The sequence below is a fragment of the Sesamum indicum genome, linkage group LG9, assembly GCF_026168435.1.
Source record: "Sesamum indicum cultivar Baizhima isolate 11 linkage group LG9, ASM2616843v1, whole genome shotgun sequence".
NCBI lineage: Eukaryota > Viridiplantae > Streptophyta > Magnoliopsida > Lamiales > Pedaliaceae > Sesamum > Sesamum indicum.
In genome coordinates this window covers 18,291,043-18,316,808 of record NC_142665.1, presented here as the reverse complement: position 1 = coordinate 18,316,808, position 25,766 = coordinate 18,291,043, and the positions used below count along the sequence as shown (strand labels likewise).

At 31.9% G+C, this 25,766-nt stretch overlaps 2 protein-coding genes, 1 long non-coding RNA gene and 1 other non-coding gene across 4 annotated transcripts; 2 read left to right on the top strand and 2 right to left on the bottom strand.

Moving 5' to 3' along the window:
- Window positions 1-3,198: 3,198 nt before the first annotated feature.
- On the bottom strand, window positions 3,199-4,255 carry LOC110013192 (uncharacterized). The gene is made up of 2 exons (XR_002288394.2): window positions 4,168-4,255; window positions 3,199-3,459 (listed from the first exon to the last, which is right to left on the bottom strand). It is a non-coding gene; the product is annotated as an uncharacterized LOC110013192 (long non-coding RNA).
- A 3,334-nt stretch (window positions 4,256-7,589) lies between these two features.
- Window positions 7,590-7,663, bottom strand: TRNAI-AAU (transfer RNA isoleucine (anticodon AAU)). Its single transcript has one exon. It is a non-coding gene; the product is annotated as a tRNA-Ile (tRNA).
- LOC105178170 (uncharacterized) lies at window positions 7,645-11,743 on the top strand. The gene is made up of 3 exons (XM_011101569.3): window positions 7,645-7,790; window positions 8,917-9,030; window positions 11,288-11,743. The coding sequence occupies exons 1-3, from the start codon at window positions 7,776-7,778 to the stop codon at window positions 11,417-11,419; spliced, it is 261 nt and encodes an 86-aa protein (XP_011099871.1). The 5' UTR covers window positions 7,645-7,775; the 3' UTR covers window positions 11,420-11,743.
- A 3,419-nt stretch (window positions 11,744-15,162) lies between these two features.
- Window positions 15,163-17,307, top strand: LOC105178171 (Tetratricopeptide repeat (TPR)-like superfamily protein). The gene is made up of 4 exons (XM_011101570.3): window positions 15,163-15,480; window positions 15,581-15,793; window positions 15,875-16,030; window positions 16,121-17,307. Exons 1-4 carry the CDS (start codon window positions 15,313-15,315, stop codon window positions 17,021-17,023), a joined length of 1,440 nt encoding a protein of 479 aa, XP_011099872.1. The 5' UTR covers window positions 15,163-15,312; the 3' UTR covers window positions 17,024-17,307.
- The last annotated feature ends 8,459 nt before the right edge of the window (window positions 17,308-25,766 follow it).

The following is a 25,766-nucleotide window of genomic DNA, read 5'->3' as shown; positions in this document are numbered from 1 at the left end:
ACCCTCAATTGTTAGGCCAATCAGAATAATTCAACCAAGTGTTCGATTAGCACCAAGTAGTTGGCGATTGTCAGGAGAGTGGACAATGCCAATTGCTTCCCCCAAGTCCAGGTCTGTCTCAACAATATTTTAAAAACTGCTCAGCAACTGCTGATCATAACTGCAGAGCACAACTGCCAACGTTGGTCGATCCGCACGCATCTATGTTCCATGCACACGCGTGCCCCCAGGCCACCTGCCAAGCTACTGCATGCAAGGAACTGCCTGGGAGGGCAACATCCTACTGCCTACAAGCCGCGTGTTGCCTGTGTGAGCAGCATCAACTAACTCTGCATATTTGTCTTATCTATGCACACAACAATCCACAAGTATCTGCACGGAATACTGCCTGCATGCACAACCTATTATCTGACCGCAGATCATTTGGCCAATGCCCAAAACTATCTGCACAATGCCCACACAAATGCGCTACAAGCTTGCCCTCACATGCCACAACCATGCAGCACACAACGCCCAAGGCCAAGCACCGACCCATGCCACCGTCGGCCAACCAAACCACACTCTGACTAACCTGTCGACACAAAGTTACTTGCGTGATTGCCAACATTGCTGCTACACCATGCCACACCGTTATGCACACTAGTGCACAAGCCTGCCGCACTAGTGCCTACTTGCACCAAAGGGGCTTACCGTTCATGAAACTTAGGTTACTTGAAATCATAAACTGATACACTAAACGATGGATATTGAATTTACATGGTTCTTGCAAGCTTTTATTTGGACATCATTTTTGTGAATTCATTGAGGATTAATTTCTAGTGATACTGCAGAAATTCAGCATCCTGTGGTGTTTCTCATTATATGAAAAAAAAAAAAAAGAATCAGATATCTTTTTGCATAAATTGCATAAAATTTCTGGTATTATCAAAAGTCCGCCAAAAATAAAACAACCTATTATGTTAAAAATATGGTGTAAAATGCCCCCATATTTTAAATATTGTTCACGTGCCCCTTTACATTAACTATACCTAACATCGTTACATATCGTATCAATTGACCTTATGTCTTATTTATTATGTATTATTTCTTATTTTAATGATCGTTCCATCTCTCTTGTGTGTATAAAAATAGTAGGATCTAATAAGTTCTTCTTAATCATTAGAAATCCCAATTGGTCAAAGTTGATGTCAATGTGTCATTTCATGAGGTTTTTTTGAGTTAATTTAGCCAATACTAGCTATGGAGGCACACAAGCCCTTCTTTATGGAAGCCCCTTCTTAAAAAGTCTTGCTCTATACAGACATGAAGTAAGCTCTTCGTTTTCTAGCATGTTTATGCTACTGACATTCTGGTGTAGGAATTTGGTAAAAAAACAAAGACTCCCCCTTCAAACTAGTCTCGCTACTACAGATTTCGACTATAATAAGTGCCAAAATCTCCACTTATTAGGGGGAGGAGGGGCTAATGATGTGCATAAAAATAGGCTAATCTAAAAAGACTCAAACAACCTAAAAAGAAGAAAAAAATGCAAAACACATGGCCCCCCAGAGGGTCCAGTCTAGGAGAAGGTTCAAGAGGCCTAGGGGGGCACGCAGACGTTTCCCATAAAATAGAACTCCAGTTGGCTCAAGTACTAGAGGGTCCTGACCTAAGAAGGCTTCACAATTCCACAAGGAACCTTAGGACTTGAAGTCCCCTAACCAAACTCAAAGGTCCTCCACATGGCATCCATGGGAGACCTAGGTGGCGATCACGTAGGACATCTGAAGGTCCCCCTTATAAAATCGGATAAGAACTAGCAACCCCCTCAGGGACACATGGCTCCCCCAAATAGAAGTACTTTAAATTCTAAAAAGATTGGACTACAGTTGGGAAAGGTCTCCTCAACAACATCCCTAAAAATTCAAGAATGTAACAGCCTTATCCCTTAGCAGATATACAACATACTCCAATAGTCCCCTAATCTGGGGATCCTCCAGCTACCTCGTAAATTTGAGAGGAATTAGCCAACAGCTGCACCAAATCTGAGGGTGATTTAGCATGCTCCTCCAAATTCTTGACATTCTCCAACAACCTTATACTTGCCTATAAATAGATAGTTCCCCAAGTAGGAGAAACATTCATATATTCGCACATCCACACATTCACATACTCACACAATCAGAAGGACATGTTCAGGGCATACACAAACACGTTCATATGTTTTGACATGCTCTTTACTTTAAGTATACCTACGACAAATTTAACCTTTCTGATATGTTAGCTTAAAGGACCATTATATTTTGTACTTAACATTTTAATTTCGTATCAATCTCTCTATTGTACAAAAATTGAACAGTAACACTCTATTCTTCACTTATTTCACCGTCTTTATCTTCAAGCACTTATTTCATCACTACTTATTTCTTCACTTCCCACTTCAAGTGGGCTGAATACTGCATTTTTTGCTTGCATAATTTATTCCATGCGTATGTGTTTTGCATGCATCAGTTTTAATTTAGCCAAACTCAATCGAAATTAAAATTTTCCCCTTCCACACTTAATATATAAATTGTTTATATTATTTACACGGTTTCCACGCTAATTTACTTATAGTTTGATAAAGAACATGGATTCTCGAACCACTTTAGATGAAGTAGAATTACTTGTTATAGAGATAAAGAGAATGAAAATAATCACGATTGAGTTCATTATGATTTTATAAAACTATAGTATTTTTTACTACTTTTATTTAATTGTATATCTATTCATTCTACATTTATGTTAAAATCATGCACTTGTTATGTTAAATTGGATTGTGTATTTATTTTAAATGTGCTTTTATTTTTTTCTTTTTATAATTTAATCAATGATCTATATATGTATCGATATATCACGTGTGAATCAATTTTTTTTTTTTAATTCTGATCGGACTGGTTACCTAGTAACTTAATTGATTCAATCCCTGATACGATTTTCAAAACATTGATGATCACCATCATATGTGTGACCATGTACCATAATCATTTATGGTTTAGGGGCTTCATTCTATTGCATAAATAAATAAACACACAATATTAATTAAAATACAGAATGCCGTAAATTTTGTTAACACAGAATGTCATTTTCTACCGAGTATTACAACATTCAATCTAACTAGTGTCTTATCAACTAGTTGACACGTCGACACTATCCCAACAAATAGAGATACCCATCATATGTAATAAAAACTGAAGCATCAAGCCAAATTATAGTATTAATAATCTAAAGTTATAGGACCAAAAATATAATTTTGTACACGATTCAGCTAACAACGTTGCCTACAGAAACATTTGCTACGTAACCCTTTGCATTGTCCAAAATTGAATCCCACCTTCTTGCATGCTTCTACACAATTTATTTCGAGTACACAAACGTCCTTCTTTATAAGGCTCTTCTTCGCGTTGCAGGGTACAGCCTCCACATGAGGGATGCTCATCTCTGTGTTTTTAAATTAAAAAGAAAAAAAAGAAAATCAAATATCAACTCAAGATTTTCAAGTTTATATTCATGATTCAAAAGAGTTTACAAATTAAACCCATAAAAACATGATATAGGATAATTAATTGTACTGTTCTCCCTTGAGGTTTGGTGTAATTACACGTAATCTCATGTGGTTTACAAGATCATATATATTTAGTACCCCTGAGATTATGTTTATTTAACAAATAAGTCCCTCCGATACGCAAAATTCAGTGTTCTCCCTTGAGGTTTGGTGTAATTACACGTAATCTCATGTGGTTTGCAAGATCATATATATCTAGCATCCCTGAGATTATGTTTATCTAACAAATAAGTCCCTCCGATACGCAAAATTCAGCAAATTTAATGATGTTAACAGAAAGAAAAAAAGGATTAAAAGACGTATTTATCCTCCATTGACTTATTACTGATTCATTGTAGGTTAAATACATCATCACACGTCAATGCATGTGTGAGGTATATCTTCACCGTTATAAGTATAATTTAGTCACAAAAGATTTGTTTGATCTGTAATAAATCAATGGAGGATAAATATCGATTTGTATTCAGTTTTTTTTTTTATTAATTAGTTAATTTTTTATTTATGGAAGGATGTGTTATGCAATTATGTAATTGATGAAATGAGGAAGGTGGAGTTGTAAGCAATTAGAGAATAGAAAGACTTACGAGCAACGATGACAAGTAGTAACAAAATGAGGATTGGGAATGGCTTCTTCACCTCCATTACTGTCATATTTATCAACTAAGATTCCTTCTCTATAGCCCAGAGACTTTCGTGCTGAAATATATAGGTGATGAAAAAGGGAAAATTGCAATTTATCCCAATTGATATGAAAAATGAATAAAAAAACCCTATAAAAATTAAAATAGCAAATTACTCCCTATATTTTAGAAAAAGAAGCAAATTACTCCATATCTAAAACATTGATAGGGCATTCTGCTTCATTTTTTAAAAAACATAAGGGGTAATTTGCTAATTATTTTTTTATAAGAGGGTATTTGCTCATTTCACATAACAATGGAGGTAAATTGTATTTAACCCGAAAAAAAAATATATACCATCCATTTTTTAGGTCGTGAGTGTTAGCCTATATTTTAGCAAAAAACACGCACAATCTCTTGCACGTTTGATGTATGTGTTTAGTTCGTTACACTTATCTAATATTAGAGTGGCTTAGCGATGGGGGAAAATGCAATTTAGGTTCTTTGATTTATAGGGGTGGATTTTTAGTTCAATACGAATTTATTTTCATAATTTAATCTTATAATTTTAAGATTTTGATAATTTTCATCTATTTGGTCGGGAAAATTATATGTGATCTGCACATGACCTGATTAAATTGTAATTTTAGTCCCGAGAGTTGGCATTTTTAATTCTATAACTTATGGGAATTGGCATTTTTAGTCCTGTACAAATTGATTTACAAAACTAAAATTACAATCTAATGGGGCCATGTCCAAGTCACGTGCAATTTTCTGAGCACAAGGATTAAAATTGTCAAAATTATAAAATTACAGGATTAAATTATAAAAATTAATTTGTTCAGGACCAAAAAACCACACAACCTAAGTTATAGAAGTAAAATTGCAATTTCACTAGAAGAAAATACAAAAATAGCGACAAAAAAACTTAGTAATAATTTTAATATTGTCACTAATTATATAATTTAGTGACAATAATTTTATTTTGTCACATTAATTAATTTTGAAGTTATAAAAGTAATAATTCTTTTATAAAAATTATAATTAGCAAGAATTAGTGCTAAAATATTGTGCAATAAATTACCATTGGAAATAATTCGTGACACGTGTATAGTGACAACCTCGTGACAAAAATCACTAATTATTATCACTACATTTGTGATGTTCCTAAGTTGTTGCACAGATATGCCACTAATTATTTATAGTAATAACTTTATACACAATTCTTGTCACTAATAATTATATAGTGACAAGATTAAAATTGTTGTCACCCAATGTATATGTTTTGTGACAATTTTTAAATTTTTACTTGATATTTTATAAATTCGAGATCCGCCTCAAATCTAGACGGCCCCTAAAAATAAAGACTCAAGACCCGACCCGGAATCCCATATTTTAAACTCGAACACACCCTATTAAAGGCGGATTCAAAACGAGTTTCGAGAGTTCAAATTTAATTGTCATTTATAATTAAAAGTAGGAAAAAAGCAAAAGTAAATGTAAAATACAATAACATGATATCCAATTAAACCTATTGCTTAGCGAAAATGTGTAAAAAGCACCAAATTTTCATGAATGAGATGAGAGATTTTCTTTCATTTAAAATAATTATGGTGAAATTTTCATAGCATTATAACTACCAAAAATAGGAATGAAAATTTTAGATAATGATGCCCAACAACTTACAATCATGAGATAGTCCAAAGTAAAACTAAGAAGGATAAATCACAACCAATTTTTTTTTAAAATTTGGTATAATTATGAATATTTTTTATTATGATGACCGTCTAATAATTTGTCCAATCCGTTAATCTTAATTAGGTTTTCATTCATTTTTTTATCTAAACTGATCAAAATTCCTTTATAGATTAGAAACTATAATTTTATTTATTTTTAAAAAAATTAATTTTTTATGGCTGAGTGAATTATTTTTCTATAATTTTTTAAAAATTTTCATCCACCTTATCCATTTCTTTTACAAACTTTAAATTTTTTAAATATAAAAAAATACAATAATGATAAAGTTGACATTTTTATATTAATTTTCAAACAAAAGTTTATTCATAATTATGACACATTTTAGAAAAGATCATTGTAATTTATCCAATTAAAAAAAAAATAATATAAAACCCCCTGTATTATAAAAAGCCAGCTAAAAACCCCCATGTGTTAAAAATATAGGCAAAAAACCCTATATTTTTTAAAATCTTGCACACACTCCTCTTGCCTTTGTATTACTTAACGGCGTTAATTTGATTTTTTTAAATTTCTGTTATACCCTTACGTAATATAACATTGTTATTATATTAACCGTTGGATCTTCTATAATTGCATTAGAACCGTAGGATTTAATTAATTTTTAATAGCGCCTTGATTTTCAACAAATAAAAATAAAAGATTAAGATTTTATGTATTTTAAAAATATATGTACAAAATATACAAATATATATATAAGAAATATATATGTCGATGGAGGGCCACCGCTCCACCTCCACCGGCGACGACAGTTTAGGTGACGACGACGTCGCAGTCTAGATCTAGGCGGTGACATCGTGCCTAAATTTGGGCAGGCGACGACAAGGCGGTAAGTATCTGGAAAGAGGATGCAAAGGTGAGGCGGCCAGCGAACAGGTAGAGGCAATGGGACGCAGAGAAGGAAACTTGGGGAAGACGATGTAGTTGCAAGTTTTCTATTTTCTTTTGTTTTTTTTTTAAATATTTATTTATTGTATTTTTTTAATTTTGTAATATAATGAATTAAATTAATTATATATTTTTAAGTTTAAATATAATTATATTAAAGCATTAAAGTTTATTTCCTTAATATATATAAATAATACAATTCCAAAATATATTCAATACAAAATTAAATTAACTAATAATATTCGGAAATAAAATTATGCATTTTCATTTCAAAATTTGATATTTTTATATGTATAATAATTTATTATGATGTATTAATAATTTTACATATCAATATGGATGAATATTAATTATTTAGTAAAATATGAAAGAATTAACCAAAAAAAGAAAAGAGGGGTGTAATTTTGTCCATTCAAAAAGACTAAAAATAAGTTAAAATGTCATACTACTCTCATTATAGGCAACTCTCTGTTTTTCTTTTTATGAAAAAGGGTTTTTTTACAGGATTTATAATTATAGGTGGTCTTTTTTTACTATTTAATTATCACATAGCAATTTTTCTATAATACAGAGGGTATTTTGCAATTTTCCCAATTAAAAAAGAAAGAAGCAACTCAGAAAATACAGGATGATTGCAATGCTCTCACCCTGAATTTTAGTTTAATTACACTTACACCCCTCAAGTTTGAAAATTTTAATTACTTGCCCAGAGTTTTGTTTTAAAAACGCACAAAAAATTATGATGGCCCATGCAGGTCTCGAACCTGCGACCTTCGCGTTATTAGCACGACGCTCTAACCAACTGAGCTAATAGGCCATCGTTGTCCATAGTTTCGACAAGAATTTAATTGTCGTTTGATGGGATAGCCAAGGCAAGGGAATATCGTTGAGAGGAAGAACGAGAATTCAGAGGATTCAGAGCTCTAGCCATGAAAGATTACGAGGTAATTTCGTTTAATCCAATTCAAGTACCGGAAGTTTTAGTTCTCGTGCGAAATTCTTCGAATTAATTTGTATTATTTAGTTCCTCAGTTTGTTTTACTTGATTCTGGCCTTTGAGATGGTGTTTTTCAGTTCTTAATTCATATTAGAGGTTTCCTTTCTGATGATTCTGTGTTGAACTGCATTCGTTTGCGTAGTTTATACTCATAAGTCGTTTGAAGTGAGGATTTAGAATTAGGGCTTATGGTATTACTCTCATATCCTTCTTGGATGATCGGTTTGCTTGGAAAAATCTGTAATCTTGTCTGCTGGTCACTTTGGATTTCCTAGTCTGTGGTCGAGTCTATGCTTTGATGAGAATAGTATTGCCCTGTGTTCCCTTATGGGCTCGTTAGATGTAGAATAAGGGTTGTTCAAGATGGGCATTCATTGAGGTGAAATGTACGAGAGGACCTCTACACTGTTCACCAGTCAAGTTCTGCAATAGAGATGTAATAGTCTTCTTTAATGACATTTTTCAGACAATGATTTGTTGTTATTGGGCTAAGCGATTGTTCAAGCCGACTGAGTAAAGAAAAACTATGAGTTGAATGGTCATTAAGTTATTAGAATTTTCGTGCTGCAACAGCAGTTTTGAGCACCATATATTGCTGCAAAGGTGAGACTTGGTATGATTTAGATAAAGAGAAATGATTTGCGAAGGATTAAATAAGTTAGATGTGGATTAGTATGGGTTATATTATTAACTCGCTGGAACGTGAAAATGAGCAAAAAGTATATTCATTGTCTTCTTATAGTGCGTACTGATTAACAAGAGGATAAAATAATACTTAATGTGCATAACCATTGATACTTACCTGTTTTATGTAACTAATTAGATCAAATGAATGGATGCGATTTGTACAAAACCTCGTAAATCAATGTGATAAAAGTACATTCTATGATTCTAACAAAAACCAACCCATGATAAGTCAGAATCCAGAGTGGAACTGAGTAAGATCTGGATATCATTACTGTTCATGGCAGTTTTGGTATAAAGTATTTCATGTATTTATCTTATTAGGCTTCTTGCAGTTGAACTGTCTTTCTGTTGTATTTATCCTATCATGATCATGAAATGTGTCACAGATTGAAGAAAAGAAGCAAGCTGCTGCAGATGTGCTGTTTCAATATTCAAAATTTGCTCTGGCATGTATTGGGAATCAGGCTCGGCCTTGCGACTTAAGGTTGCATTTGATGAAGGTATTATGTCTAACTTTCTTCTTTCTGTCGTTCTTTCTTTTGTTTTCTTCTATTTTAATTTTTTGGAAGCTATTGTTGGATTTGGTGATTTGAACTTTGTTTGGTCTACCATAGAAACTATACTGGACTCTTGGAGATCCTTAATCACTGTAACTCGTATTGATTGTGATATTGCTTTTGTTCTTGGAGCTTGAAGCAGGAATGGAAAAAAGTAGGCATTATTTCAGTTAACATTTTACAACCAACAGAATATTTATACCACCACATTTACCTTGGCATGAGTGATCTGATTGAGGGAAACGAAAATAGGCAGCAAAGAATCTTACTCTAATATTTATAAGACTCAAACAACATAATTCCTGCTCTTCAGTCCAAATAATGCTGGATTTATGATGGATGTGTTGATGATGTTTATGTTTTGTGATGGATGAATTTGTTATGTTTGTATTTCGTTGGAGGCGTGTCTTTGTGGGGGTCACTTTGTTTTTCCTTTTTTTTTTGGCCAAATGTTTTGGGACAACTCTCAGAGGATTTGATTAGAAGAATGTCTATACTTCAAAGGCCTCTACACCTTCTAGATCTTTTTTATTCTTTCATTCTGTTCATGTTGATGTTTATCAGGTGTACACACAATTAATTTATATGTTCTTGTTAGTGCATGTTCAAGTAACTATGATATGGTTGTGTGTCTAAGGGGTGGCTTGGTGAGGTTTTTATAGCTGAGGGCATTAGTGATATTTTAACTAATAGCGGTTTGTATTAACCTTTGGAAATAGTGATGGATGTATATTAATATTTATAATTTTGAAAATGTGGCTTTACAAGATAATATAACATATGTTGTTTTCGCGATGATGAAATTAGATGAGGCAATGTATGGCGCTTATTCCTATTGTGATTATTATATTAAGTACAGCCTCTGAGAATTATCTTGTAAGTTGGCACAACATATAAGTAAGGAGTGTTACTAGGTTTATTGCTTATAACTTGTAGGGTACCAGTACAGCAATCTGTTGTGATTTGTTGATGTAGAAATCATTGCAGCCATTTCTTTATCCACATTGCTTTTGCAAACAGTTCTCTACCTGTTTCTTCAAATCCACAACATCCCATAAAAGGGGTTGCTTGAATAGGATATTTTTATGTGATGGATACAACAATGTTGTATCACTTCATATATGTAGAATGATAACCACCAAAATCAATTATTCTTCCTACCTAGACAGCTACAGTTCCAACCCCCTTTAACTCTATATATGTAACATTTAGAATCTGACAAGCTTCAAAGCATTAGAAAGGGTATTTTGGTCAATAAAAGATGGGGATTGCTTGGTGGCCGACAAAATTTAGAGTTCACTTAAATATTTTGTCAAAATCAGCATCTAATGTCCAAAATTTTGTGATGCAATTGTAAAAACAGAGCGTTTTCGTGAAGGGTATAGGTGTAATTTTCAAGTTCCAGGGGGACACTATAATTACACAATTTTGGAGGGGTATAGGTGTAATTAGTATTTTTTTAATCATGTACTCGGGGGAGGGAGAGAAAGGGTGGAGGGCTAATTTTTCTTCTAAGTTCTTTGATATCTATCATACTTTAAAATTTCATGAAATACTTTTCAAAACATCTGAATTCTGTTTCCTTTCGCTTGAACATGGTTATCCTCTTTATGTTTGTGTGCCTTTGTGTGTCTCTGTTCATTATATTTACTCCATTTAATTATGGTTACATCAAATAACATAATAACAGTGCCAGCATATGTCAAATTTTACATATATATTGATGCATTTGTTAGAAAATCATCAAGTAGGATATTTGAAGTAGGTAAGCTTATTGAAAGAAGTTAAATAAGCCCATAGTAAAAGGGAGGGACCAAAAGCTGAATATTGATGTTACTGCGCTGTAGCATGAATAAAAAGTTGTTTTGCTCTATACTAATATTTGCACATTTTACTCTAGCTGATCCATATACCTGATGCAGAGACAATTGTCTTCTGTTGTTTGCAATTTTGTTTTGCTATAAAGCGACGCCAAGGAAATAAGTATGTCCGTTATGTATGGACATCTAATGGTTTCCCAGCTTTTAAAAGCTTAACGTTGGTTAAAGCATACCTTAAAGGTACCGTTAGTTAGGCTAATAAATTAATGTACCGGGCATGTTTAAGTTCTGTAATTATATTGATAATATCTATGAAACTAAGAACCCCAGTGCCAAACGGGAAAGAAGATTCTTATTTTCTGAAATTCTGTTATATTCAGGAAATCTCGGGTTTGCCGACTTCCTTGAAAAAGGCCTCATCCCAAGCAGCCGCCTCTCCTGATGTGATGGGAGAATCTTCGAGCTCAGGGACTGCAAGACTTGATAAGGCAGACAGTTTTAGAGCACTCTAAGAAAACATTATAATCGTGCGTTGATTGACTCCTGCTTCATATATTTTGTGCATAACATATTTAATATTGCGTTAAAGGCTCTTCAACCCACTTTGGAAGATTGTTATCCTGGAGCATAAATATTAGATGATACAAATAATTAGCATTCATGTTTTGCTATGTGATTCCAGCCATGTTACGATTAACGTATTTATTCCAACGAACGTATCTGCAACATTTTAAAAGTGAGTTTTGGTGTATGGGACTTGTATATATGCAGGATCACTCCTGTGTTTTCAAGTTACGGTATGATTGGTTTGGCAATACAAATACATGGTTCTGATATTCATCGTATCAGCTAGTTATTTAAGTGACTTCTCAAGCTACACTTCCATAAAAGTTCGATAACTGCTGTTTGTACTTGCATACTACCGGTTTGTGTTCGTCTCTCACATAGTGTTCTCACTTGATTGCGATAACAACTCCCCCTTTTCCTCGTCACTTTCTTTGTTATATTCTCTCTTCTTCATTCTTCCATCCTTTTTCTTTTTTCCATCAGAACAAATACCACTACTGGAAGTGTTTGAAAGGGGGAAAGGGTGTTGGAAGGCCAATCATGGCTTGGGACGGCTCGGTAGGTGCACCATGACCATAGCATACCACCATTGTTAATTCACTCAAGTCCCATCAGGTCTTATAAGTTCGGTCAATCTTGTTTTGATAAGTGTTGTTCACGTAAATAAGGTTGTTGTCCATGTTACAGGAAATGGAAACTTACAGTTATCATCTGTGTGGTTTGTTATAATTATCAATACCACATTGTTGTTTAAAAAATTACTAATATTTTTTTAACATTAGTTGCCGTTAAGCACCTGTCAGAATTTTGTAGTGAATTGAGAAAATGAAACGAAAAAACTGAAACCTTTCTTCTTCTTTATTTTTCCCTTTTTTTTTTTTGTTTTAGTGATGATTCTAAGTGAATTATAATGTTTATATAGTTATGTGGTTAACAAAAATGACTATTTCAAGGCCCTTCCAATCGATGCACTATTTCTCATTTGAGTCAATAATAACAAATCAAACACCAATAGTTATCCTATTTGATGGATGTGATCCAATGAATTATGGCCCAATAATGAATTAAAAGACCCAACACTTTATCTTTTGACCCCAATCCTTGTAAAAAAGGAAGTCTACCTCGAAGCGCCCAATGTTTGCGGCCCAAATGCCAAACAGGCAGTCGTAGTCTCACTAACACGTCATCCTCTTATTCACGTGGCATGCATTCAGGCTTCTCACCTATGCCCCTTTCTTGACCAACTTGAAACACGCGTGGCAAGAGGGCTTCCCTCAAGAACCTGGACCTTGCACAACAGACTCCTGACAGACTGGGGGTCCCCTTCCATCTCAGACTCTCCCTCACTTAAATAATGGCCCTAACAACATGATTTCTAAAAAATGGGATTTGATCAAGCTCTATCCTAACTAATTCTATCTATTTTCCACAGGAATAGGGGGCACTATTAGTTCCATGGCTGAGGAGGATATCCTTCTATAAATAAGGGATTCACCCCCAGGCAGAGGGACGCTTTCATGCTATAGAAATTTGGCTGCTACTTTGCCACGCTTCTACTGCACTCATATACACGATTCATTCCTATTTTTTCATCATTATATCCCCATTCTTTCAATGCTTTTCATTATTCTAAATTATTATTCTTCAAATCCAATACTAATTTGAGCGTCGGAGTGCTAACACTTTGTTTTGCAGGTATGTTTCTTTCGAATTCTGCTCTAACCAATATAGGCCCAACGCCTAAGTTGAAGATCGCTGGACTCATGCTAAAACAGCACGCATCACTATTGAATGTTGTTATATTCATAATGTGAGTTTGATCTTTTGTCAAGACATTTAGCTAAATTAAATATACATTATGATCTGTGTGTTAATTCTTGCGTGGTTAGTCTTCATATATTAGTAACAATAATTCGGGCAATTGGACCTTAATGAAGGCGCAATCCTCTAACAGATTTACCAACCTTATTTTCCCAATTATGTATACAAAATTCAAGCGCTAAAAAAGCATATAAAAACAACTTTATGTAGATTTAAGATTTTATGCAAAAGAGTTCCATTGATTCTAAAGTAGAAAATGCAACTATCCTTAAACCCTTTGTGTTTTTTTTCTTTTTTTAATCTCTCCTTTTTCTTTTCCTTTTCCTTTTGGGGTGTCTTAAATACATCAAGGGTGAAATAGAAAGTTCATTACAATAAAAAATAGGGTTAATTACACTCTCTTATTTTAAGATTTGATATAATTACACGTAAATCTTATATTATTTGAAAAATTACATCTAGCACCCCTAAGATTTGCTTTCGTCTAACAAATAAATTTCTCCGTTAGTCAAAATTCACCAAAATTTACTGATATTAACAAAAAAAACTGAATAAAAATTGATATTTACCCTTGGTTGATTTATTGCAAGTCAAATATTTTTTTTCTATTAAACTATCCTTGTAACGATAAAGATATACCTCCTTTCATGCATTAATGCGCAGAAACGTATGAGGGCAATTTGAGCATAAAAATATTTATTTGACCTGCAATAAATAAATAATAAGTGACGTAAAAATATATTTTTTTTTTCATCTTTTTGTTAATATAAATAAATTCGGTGAATTTTGATTAATGGAGGAATTTATTTATTAGACGGAAGCAAACATCAGAAGTGCTATATGTAATTTTCTAAACTATAGAGAGCCTACGTGTAATCATATCAAACTTAGGGGAGGAGAGTGTAATTATTCCTAAAAAACAATAGAATATAGACACTCTTGAGGTTAGGCCAAAATACATAAATGCCCTCTATGTTTTATAAAATTACAATTAGACCATTTGAGGTCATAGTTGCAATTACAACCCCTATTTAAATACAAAGCTTATGCAAACATCCCCTGAAAAATATTACACTAACACCCCTCAAGGGGTATAATTGTAATTTTATAAAAGATATGAAGTATTTGTACAATTTGACATAATCTCAGGGAGTATCAATATAATTTATCCAAATTATATTAGTAAAAAATATTAAGTAATAATTTTAAGTTAACTATTATTAAAAATATTTACTAAGTGAAAATAATTTTAATATTTTTATAATATAATTATTATTGTTAGAAATTATAAATTAAGCTATTATTATACACAATTAATAACATATTTATAGTGACAATTAAATAAAAATATAAATATAATGGTGATTACTGTTTCTTTATCACTATTACTTTTTTCTTTGGTCACTATGTTATCATCGTACATAGATGACAATATTTATTTAAATATAATTAATATTAAAATTTATGAGATTTTTATAGTGAAATAATAAAACTTCTTATCACGTAATACATACAGTTAATAACATTTTTAATATCATACTTAAATATTTGATGCCAAAAATTTTTTTAGTGAATTGTATAATATTTGTAGTAATAAATGGAAAAAAATACAAAAAAATATAGGGTATTAATTACAGTCATGAAGGAAATATATTAAACAATAATGGTTAAGATATAAAAAAATAGTGTATTAATTGTAGTCATAAACGAAAATAATAAAAAATAAGGGGGGTGGATATGGAAATAATCCTTTCTTAACTCCGTTAATTAAAAAACCACGGAAAAAAGAGCACAACGGCTAGTTGTGAAACGGTAAACTCCAACGGTCAGATATTTCAAAAGTCCTCTCAGCGACTGTAAAGCACACCCAAACCTTCACATCTCCTCTTCGTCTCTGCCCTCTCTTCTCTCTCTCTCCCCCACACACACACACTGTTGCGTGTGTAAAGTTGTTCGATTCTTCCACTCTCTCTCCCTCCACATTCCACACTCTCTAAAATCATTCCAAACTACAAAAATGATGCAAGAAATGTGGAATGGGCCGCCCGGTTTCCGACCCACAAAATCGGCTCCGTCGTCTCCCGCCAAGCCGCTGGGCGTCTGCCGAACCAGGTCTGACACCTTCCACGTGACTCACAAGGTCCCGGTTGGAGACACCCCTTATGTCCGGGCGAAAAATGTTCAAGTGAGTTCAAATTCTTTTCCCATTCTTGCAGTGTGAAAATCTTTGGTAAATAAAGAGATAACTGAGCCCATTATACTGTTCTTTTTTCCTTTTGAATCAGCTTGTGGATAAGGATCCGGAGAGGGCAATACCTTTGTTCTGGGCAGCAATTAATGCCGGAGATAGAGTGGATAGTGCCCTTAAAGATATGGCCATTGTGATGAAGCAGCAAAACAGGGCGGAAGAGGCAATCGAAGCCATCAAGTCGTTGCGCAGCCGTTGTTCCGATCAAGCCCAAGAATCCCTTGACAACATCTTGTTAGATCTTTACAAGGTATATATATTTTTGGGATGTAAGTGAATTTTGAAACTAGTTCATGTTTTTCTGACATGTTTGAGATGTAATAATGTACAGAGATGTGGGAGATTGGATGACCAAATAGCACTGCTGAGGCACAAACTGTATCTAATACAGCAAGGAATGGCGTTTAATGGGAAGCGAACCAAGACGGCAAGATCCCAAGGGAAGAAGTTTCAGGTCTCCGTCGAGCAAGAGGCGACTCGATTGCTGGTAAACACGCACCCCACGTACGCTGCATAAACTGTACTTGTATGCTTAGGCTTGAATTGACAAGAAAATGTGGAATCTTGAACTTTGCAGGGGAACTTGGGATGGGCACTGATGCAGCAAAACAATTACATAGAGGCAGAAGAGGCTTACAGGCGAGCGCTTTTACTGGCGCCGGATAATAACAAGATGTGCAATCTGGGCATTTGCCTGATGAAACAAGGGAGAATAGGCGAGGCGAAAGAGACCCTTCGGAGAGTAAAGCCAGCGGTGGCCGACGGCCCCAGAGGCGTCGATTCCCACCTCAAGGCCTATGAGAGAGCGCAGCAAATGCTTAGAGACCTTGAGTCTGAGATGATGAACCGGGGCGGTGATAGGGTGGAACAGAGTAAGCTGTTTGACGCATTCTTGGGTTCTTCCGCTATCTGGCAGCCTCAGCCTTGCAAGGAGCAAAATCTTGCTCCATTCTCCAACGCGCATCCGCCGTCTAAACTTCAAGACGATGCTTATGCCGATGAGAATGCAAACTCCAACATCATAACCAGCCGTTTGCCACAAAGAAGCGCCAAGCCAGGAATTGGTGCTACTCTGGTGAATTCACTCAACATTGATGCACCACCATTCTATTCATCCAAATTTGGGAAGGATTCTTCCGCAGGTACTGCCCTTTTGCCTGAGAGTCTTAAGAGGACAAGGTCCGGAAACGTAGCAAACTTAGAGCAGAAGATGATGGCTTGCACCGAGCCGGAGAATAAAGTGCGTAAACAGTCCATATCACCGGAGAAAACTGGCGATAAGTGGGCCGATTTGCTCCCGGATAGCAAGGACTTTGAGGAGGCTATAATTGCTGCTGTTTTAGGTCCGGGTTACGAAACAACGAGAAAGACTGACGACAAAAGGCATGGCAACGGCGATGATATCACTCAGAGAAAGGTGGTTGACAAAAGGCTCAAAGTATTTCAAGACATTACAGCATCTTTGAGTCCAAAGGCCTGACTTTTTATTGAACATTATATATAGATATGACTTAAAAGCTAATTTAGTTGGAATCTTGATTCTAAGTTATGGTAATGTTTTAGGTTGGAGATGAACTTGTTCTCCTCAAGTTTCATTCCTGTAGGGAGAGGGAAGGAGGGAGGGATTCACAGCTAAATAAATGGTGTCTCCACCCCATCCCCACCCCCACCCCCTCAACAGAGGAGTGTCTGTCTAATTTTATTCATTTTCTGCCTTTTCATGGCTTCTTCAAAAAATAAAGCAATTTGACGTTATTATTTTTACCAGTGTTTCTTATTGTTTTAGGCAATCTTGTTTCTTGTTCTGCATTACCTATTTTTGCTGATCTTGCTTGTTCTTCTCATCTACAATGTGGATGCCATACGGAGAATGGGTGCGAAGGCAATAAATTTATTTGATATGATTTTATGGAAAAAATGCAAGCAACCGTTCCAATATTATAAATAAGCAAATTATATTCTTTATAAAAAAGAAATAGCAATTTTATCCCCTGTATTCTTTAAAGGGTAAAATGCAAACACACCCGCCAACCTAAGGGGTTATTTGCACTTTGCTCCCCAATTTTTTCTTTTTTTTACACTTCCCCACCCAACCTTTTGATTTTACTGTTTTTGCATTTATGGGGAAATAATGACGGAATATTTTATTTGCGTGCGTATCCGATTTTGGGTTTTGTAAAATTGTAAGGATTAAGTGCAGACAGCCCCCAACATATAGGGCAAAGTGTATATGATCTCATACATTTGGGAGGTTGTCTGCATTTTAACCCTGATAAGTTTATCGAACTTAAAATCGCCCTCAGGCACGTGTACGCATGCAAATAGAATATTCAATCATTATTCCTCAAAAAATACAAAGTGCAACAAGATGAAAAGGTTGGGTGGAGAAATGTAAAAAAAAAATAATGTTGGGAGGCAAAGTGCAAATGATCCCATATGTTGGGGATGTGTGCATTTTTACCCTTCTTTCAAATACTATATTAGATGGTATATTGTTATATTGTAGTCTATAATACACGGACCCGGACACAATATGATACGGACAAGACGGCATGAAAAATGTAGAAAAATTAGGACACAACACGGCACTGATACAACTATATATAATATATAATTTTATTATATATATTCTCAATTTCTCATAAAACTAAAATATGCAATATGAATAATATCAAGATAAAGTATAAAATAAGCATGTCTTACATTTATATTTTTAACTAAATATGGCTTCAAAATATACATAATCATAAAAGTAAGCAATGAAATTTTTTTAATATTCAAATTAATTAAGCCATCACTGTCATCTCCCAAATTTTTAGTAATTTCTTCTTAGAACTTTTAGTTTGAGATGAGTGAGTTAATTCTTTTTATTTTTTATTAAGCTCAAATTTTTTTAAAAAAAATAGTCCAAACCTTTTGAAAATATAAAAAAAAAAATCAAAATGTGTCAGAGCGCCCGTCGTTTTATTTTATTTTCTAACATGCCATCTGTGTGTCCGACGTGATGTCGTTTTATTTTTTTTTTTTATTTTCAAATATGTTATCCGCGTGTCCAATACATGTCCAAGTTGTATTGTGTCCGACACTATATTAAGTAATTTTTTTTTTGAAGTGTCTATGTATTATGGATTGTAGATTGTGATAAATGTACAAAAATTACCTTTTTGTCCTGATTTAATAAAATTGAAAGAAATGTGGACAAGAAAATGGGCTCAGATGACTTGAAGCGATTTGAGTGAGTGAGAGCTTTCTATTCGTATCGGTGAAGGAAGTCTTCAACAGAGGAAGGGAAATTCTCTTCTGCAATGGACAATTTGAGGGGCGAATTGTGAGTTTTGGTTGATTTGTCATTCTTTTTCTTGGGAAAATTGCATGCAACCCCTTATATTATGCTTAAATTACACAAAATTTATTTGTGTTAAATCAATAGTCATAAAGGACTTTGTGAAATTGAAATCCTGGAAAAAAAAAAAAAAAAGGAGGTTCTATATTCAAAATTGGCGGAATGTTGTGTACAGGAGTTTGAAATGCGAAGATAAGTGCTTTTTTACCCACGTTTTAATTTTAAACGTTATTTGTTATACCAAAATTTTCTATTATAAATATCACTTGACATCCTTCCACAAACACACTTCTCTTCCCTTTTTTCTTCAAGGTAAAAAAAAAAACCTCAAATGAAATATTTAATACTCATTTATGGATTTATTTACGGTATTTTTTAGGATGTCTTATGCTCCTCTAAATGTGAAAAAATTAATTGAAAATATAGAAATTTGGAGTGTCATTGCCAAAAAATGCAGTCATTAAGGTTGCGGATCCAACCGAAGAAAGTAAGGAAAAATTATTTTGCAACTGTAGAACAAAAGAATACAACTTTTGTTCGTTGGACACTATTAGTATTTTCAGAATAATTTCACAGTCAACCTCAATAGAATCACCAAAATTCTAAGAGATCCAATCCAGACAAGGAAAAATGAAAGACAATTTTACAGAACTACTGTCTATATGCTAGGAACTAACGTCGAATTATGAAGCTTGAAGCAAACGAAAGACGGTGAAGAAATTTTTTCAGTTCTTGTTATTTTGATAGTTGCAGTATTATTTTACAATTTAACGGATGCAGTTTGGATGTTCCATTTGAGCTTAGTTCCCTATATTATAACTCATGAATAGAGAAGCACGACAATAAAATAGGTAACCATTTAATTCATCCAAAAATGTCAAATATGACGATCGTCTCCTGTTGATAATTTCCCCAGTCATTAAACATAAATACTACAATCATCGTACATTCCTGTTCATTGATCCCAATATTTCTCACAAAGCATCCTCTTTCTTCTCGATCGAAAAGCCGATCGGGGAATTAGAATGAAACAAAATAGAAATTTCAAAAACGACAGCGTCAAAAAATATAAATTAATTATTAAAGTGATTTTATACATATATATATATATATTTAAAAATTAATTAAGACATGTATTCTTAAATTAGAAACCTAGACATGGTACGTGGGACACGGAGAATAACTATAAAATCAAGAATAATTTTACTACCCAACATAATAAAATACTTACCTAACAACTTCAAACTCAATTGAGTACGAAGCGCCACGTCACCACAACTCTTCATATGCTTTTTATAATATAATGTATGTGAGTCGATCGAAATGAACTGTATGCCAACAGTTACCATGTGCTTTAAAGTAATCTTGTATGCTCTAAACTTTAGTATTAATTACATTTAGACCCCTCTAAAAATATTAAATTATATTTTTTTATTAAAAAATTTTATAATTATATTTACATTCCTATAAAAGTTCTCGATTTATATCTAACCCCGTTAGGATTTAGATGAAAAATACCAACGCAAGTAAAGAAAAATGTACAAATTTTTAATTTTGTCCCGCATTTAAAAAACTTTAATCGTACTGTTGTTATCAGTAATAACATTTGATATAATTACAGATATTTTGTTGTGTAAATACGTTGGTTTTATAAGTTTAAATTAAATTATATATACTTTATGTATTTTTATGCGACAAAAAATAAGAATTCTTTTTGCAAATGTATATCTAATTTTTATAGGAAAGAAAAAAAGATATCGTACAATAATAATAGCTTTACGATCTTATTGCATCAATTATGGCTCGTAATTGATTTAGTGGCAAAAGGTGACAATTTTAATATTATTATTAATTATACATAATAGTATAAAAAAATATTTATCATAAAAATAAAATTTATAGTTTCAAGAGTAACTATTTTATAAGCTCTTTTAATTAAGTATTAATAATAAAATAACATATATTTCTTGTAAAATAATAACATTTATTGTTAATTAACATAGATTAGTGACGAACTTAGTAAAGAATTTTGCTTACTAATTATCTCGATGTCGATTTTAACATCAAATTTTACATAGCTATGAAATTATTTTCTTGTAGTAAAATATTTTATGTATAAAATTATTTCTAAAAGTAATTAGTAAAACATATAGTGGCGATCTATTGATAGTATATAAATATTATTAAATCATTTGTAATAATAATTTTAATTACCAATAATTATATTATGAAAGATAAAGCCTATTGAGTTAATATATATATATATATAACGATAATTTTTAAAATTATCAATTAATACTTTAATATTAATATTATATTTTGGCATTGCGACAATAAGGTGGCAAGTTGAAGGGCTTATGTACGTGTTCTTTTAGGAAAGCGTGAAAGTGGAATCGCACTTTCTGACACCCGATATTCCACATCCATTCTCTCTCTCTCTAGGATAGAGAAACACCGCTTTTGATTTTATGTTTGGGCATTTGTCGAAATAAGATAAAATATATTTAATTTTTTTTGTATCTTAAATCTTGTTTGTGTATTTTTTTTATTTTTTAATTTTCTATATATAATATAAAAGAGATATCATTTGACAATGAATGATAATTTTTTTTATAAAATACAGCATTAAACGTACGATATTTATATATATATATAAATATTTATGGAAGAGATATGATTTGACAATAAATAGTGATTTTTGTCTCTCAAACTCCAATATCAAATCTACACCATTTATTTTTAAAATTTTAAATTTTGGCTTTGGTTTTAATTGACTATAGTTAATAGTATTTGGATTATTTTTATTCACATTTGTTTTGGTTTAAATAATTAAATTTGTCAAAATTGAATAGCCAACATCTAACGCTTATGAGAATGCACCACAACAAATACGTATTTTTATCATAATTAATTATTATGGTTAAAAGTAAAAAATTATGGTGAATACTAATTAATTATAATCGTGTAACAGGTATTAATTGTTGTTTCTGCCAGCAAAGTCGAACAGTAATCATAATTACGAATCATGACACTATTAATTAATTGTAATTAAAATTTAAATTTTTGCGCTAATTTTATTTAATCATGACATATAAAGTACTTACACGAGGAGACGTGCTTCTTGTCGTAAACCACATCAATACTTGATTAAATTCATATATTTCCTAAAGGAATAATTTGTAAGCATAGAAAATTGTACACACACATATATATATATATATATAAATATATATATCTTTTTTTATATTTTTTAATACTCTTTTTGTAATTTAATTTACAGAAATTTATTTGTTGCGGTTCTATTAAAAAACCCCTTCTATAAAATTTTTTAGTCATCTCCTTAATTTTCAGATTTCATCTCAAGTAGCCGAAGATATTTTGTATTTGTCAAGAAAAAAAACAATTAATTTATTATTGCTTAAAAAAGTCAGGAAAAACAATAAATCAAAAAAGCCCCTGTCCGATAGGAGAGACCAACTGTTAAAATTTTTGTCCAAACCAAATCCCAGAGAACAAGGGCTAAAAACTACAAGAGAAAAGAAAAACCAATGCCTTCATGCTATTAGACGAGTTGTCGCTTTGCGTGGCCTAATAGAGATTGGATGACAGATGTTGAGTGGGCTGCAAGGAAGTGGAAGGGTAAACATATCGTCAATGTGGCCTATCACGCATTACTGGGTGCATGTATCTACCATATATGGAAAGAGCGAGAAATCTTAGATGATTCGAGCATACTGAGCGGAACCCGAATATTGTAGCTAATTTAATTGTGGAGGATGTTAGGCAGCGTATACTTGGCATTACCTTAGCTAGCTCTGTTAGTACACATGCACTTTATAGATTGTGGCGTATCTCTTGACCTGTCGAAAAAAATATTACTTGATTCATGATTGTTGTACTATATTTTTTTCTATTTATGAAAATTACATTTATCGAAAAAGAAAAAAAGAAAAAAAGAAAAACCAAACTGAAAAGCTTCTCAAGGTGGGAAGCAGTTGGAGTCGCAACTGCTCAACAGACATCTCAATCGGAGTCTCTTTCCATAGCATTTTAGGTATCTCCAAGCTGAGTTGATCACATCCATTGACTCGTGCAAGATGGCCACAAAAGTCAGTTGACTCTTTAAATAAGTTGGTAAATTGCTTCATTTCAAAAAGTAAAAAGGGGATAAATTACTATTTTTTTTATAAAAATAATTTACTCATTTATAATATCACAAAAAAAATAAATTGCTATCCTTCAGCAAGGCCTGCACACCGACGAAGAGCTCTATATGTGAATTATTTTGTTATTTATATTTAATTAATATACGCAATATCTTAATTTATTAATATAATACGACATAAATATTTTTTATATTTATTTGAACTTAATTATAATAAGTAAATTGCAACATTATTTAATAATATTTCATATATATGGAATAAAATTTGGGTTCAAATTTTATGTTTTTTTATTCCAGAGGGACTTTTTTTTCCCCCTCTGATTTCCTTTCTTCAAACATTCTTTTTTTATTTAAACTTTCGCATTTTGAAATAAATTTTCAGGTTATTTCAAACACAAATACTATATTTTATTAGTATTTTGATATTTTTTATATATACTTATTTATTTTTATATAATATGAAACTAACATTTCATTTTTTTTATATTGAGTATATAAGTTTGATTTTATTCTTTTATAAGGTATAAGGTTATTTTTGTCCACGTAAGCAAATCGAGGGCGCTATTTCAAATTGAATAAATATATTATTCTTCTATTTTTTATAAAAATATATCTTAAAAATGGAGAATTTATCTAAAATATCCAGATTAAATAATCAATAATTTATTTTTAAAATAAAAATTAATAGCAACATTTTACGTTCAAAATTTTTGTGTATTTATCATACTCGTTTATTACGTAAATTTATTTTTTAACAACTGAATTACTTAGGTTACTAATTATTTTTCAATTAGAATTAATAATATATATTTTTAATTGAGAAAGATATGAAGTTGAAATCAAAGTTTAAAATATTAAAAACATTTAAGCATTTTAAAATATTGATTTTTAACTGAGGAAGGAACTTATTTGTTAGATGGAGACAAACCTCAGGGGTGCTAGATGTAATTTTCTAAACCATAGGGGATCTATGTGTAATTATATATGTTCAGGAGAAAGGAGTGTAATTATCCCCCTATATTTTTTTAATAAATTACATCCAGATTCTATAAGATTAGATTCGATTATACAAAATCCTTTCTTTTTTTTTTTTTGGGTAAAAATTATAAGCACATTCGAATGTTAAATATCATATTTTGAAAAAATTACACATCCTAACATTAAATTTAATTATACAAACATCTTTTATTTTGTGCAAAATTACAAGCACATCCATTGGATTCCATATTTTGTAAAATTGCATATCTCGACATTAGATTTAATTGTACAGACACCTCTCATTCTTTGCAAAATTATAAGCACATTTCTTTATAGGGGTGTCGATGTAATTTATTATAGGAATGTACTTGTTTATTTTGTCCTTGAATAAAAGATGTATTTATAATTATAACTATAATATCATAAAGTATATTTATAATTTTTTGAAGAATAATGGTTGTTTGTGTAATTAGACCTCACTTCAAAAGGGGTGTCGATGTAATTTATTCTTTTTTTTTTTTTTTCTTAACTCCGTTGTCCTATCAACAAGTGCACAAACTCCCTCTATTCTTTGTAAAATTTCAAATACACCACATCAAAGTGTTAGTGACTTAGGGATGACAACGTGTCTTAGTTATATCCGCCCCATTTGGCCTGTTTGAAGTTTTAATTGAGTCTCGTGTCTTAGTGTTTTGGACTCGGACCAAACCCTGTTCTTTTGATTTATATATATATTAATATACATATATGAAAGTATATATGTGTATTTTATTCATACTTACATATAATACATAAATTTAATATTTTAAAGTCTAGCACATGCACATATAATATTTATAGACATTTTAATGATATACAAGTAACAAATATTTTTAAAATTTCAATATTTTAAAGTCTAAATATGCCCATATAAATTTATAAAAAAAATCATTTAATATTATTATTTTTAAAATTTATAATATTATGTAGCATTATTTTTTAAAAAATATACTTTTTAATACTTTAAAAATATTAAATTAGATTTACCGAGACCACCAAGTTCTACCCATCGGGTCCTAACCAGGTTTGGGTCCGAGAATTTCTTGGTGGATCAGGTCCGGGGTGGATTTGTTAGTTGCCATCCCTATTTAGTGTGATTTATCTCAAGGGGCATTTTGCATAAATTAGACTAGATTGTGTACTTGTAATTACAACTACAATCTCAATAATTTGACCGTGATTAGCGAAAGATAATTTATGTTATTAGACATAAGGTAAATTACAATGAGCTCATCTGAACTCGATATAATTACAACTCTTTTATTGTTTAAAAAATTATAAATACCCCCGATATCTGACGAAATTATATATCATTGGATGGAAATCGAAAATTATCAATTTTACCATTGCTGTATTATTTTCTTTGTTTTCTAAAGAAATTAAAAAATTATATAAAAAACTGAACAAGTTGGATGAAAAAAATTTAAAGATTATAAAAAAAAATCATCCACTTAGCTCTATAAAAATACTTCACAAATTTAAAAAATAAATAAAAAAATTATAATTTATATTTTTCAATGACATTTTGATCAGTTAACCACAAAAAAATGGATAGAATCTTAACATCAATTAACGAGTCGAGCTAATTATTAAACGATTGTTAAAATAAAAAATATATTAATATTTTTGAATTAATAAAAAATATTTATATTTATATTTAACTTTAAAAGAGCCCGTTATAATTTATAATTGAACGTT

Excerpts from the sequence above, each read along its gene's own strand:
- LOC105178170 (XM_011101569.3), top strand. Across the intron at positions 9,031-11,287 it reads TAAGGTTGCATTTGATGAAG|GAAATCTCGGGTTTGCCGAC; the intron begins GTATTATGTCTA and ends TGTTATATTCAG.
- LOC105178171 (XM_011101570.3), top strand. The coding sequence starts at position 15,313 with ATGATGCAAGAAATGTGGAATGGGCCGCCCGGTTTCCGACCCACAAAA. Across the intron at positions 15,481-15,580 it reads TCCGGGCGAAAAATGTTCAA|CTTGTGGATAAGGATCCGGA; the intron begins GTGAGTTCAAAT and ends CTTTTGAATCAG. Across the intron at positions 15,794-15,874 it reads TCTTGTTAGATCTTTACAAG|AGATGTGGGAGATTGGATGA; the intron begins GTATATATATTT and ends AATAATGTACAG.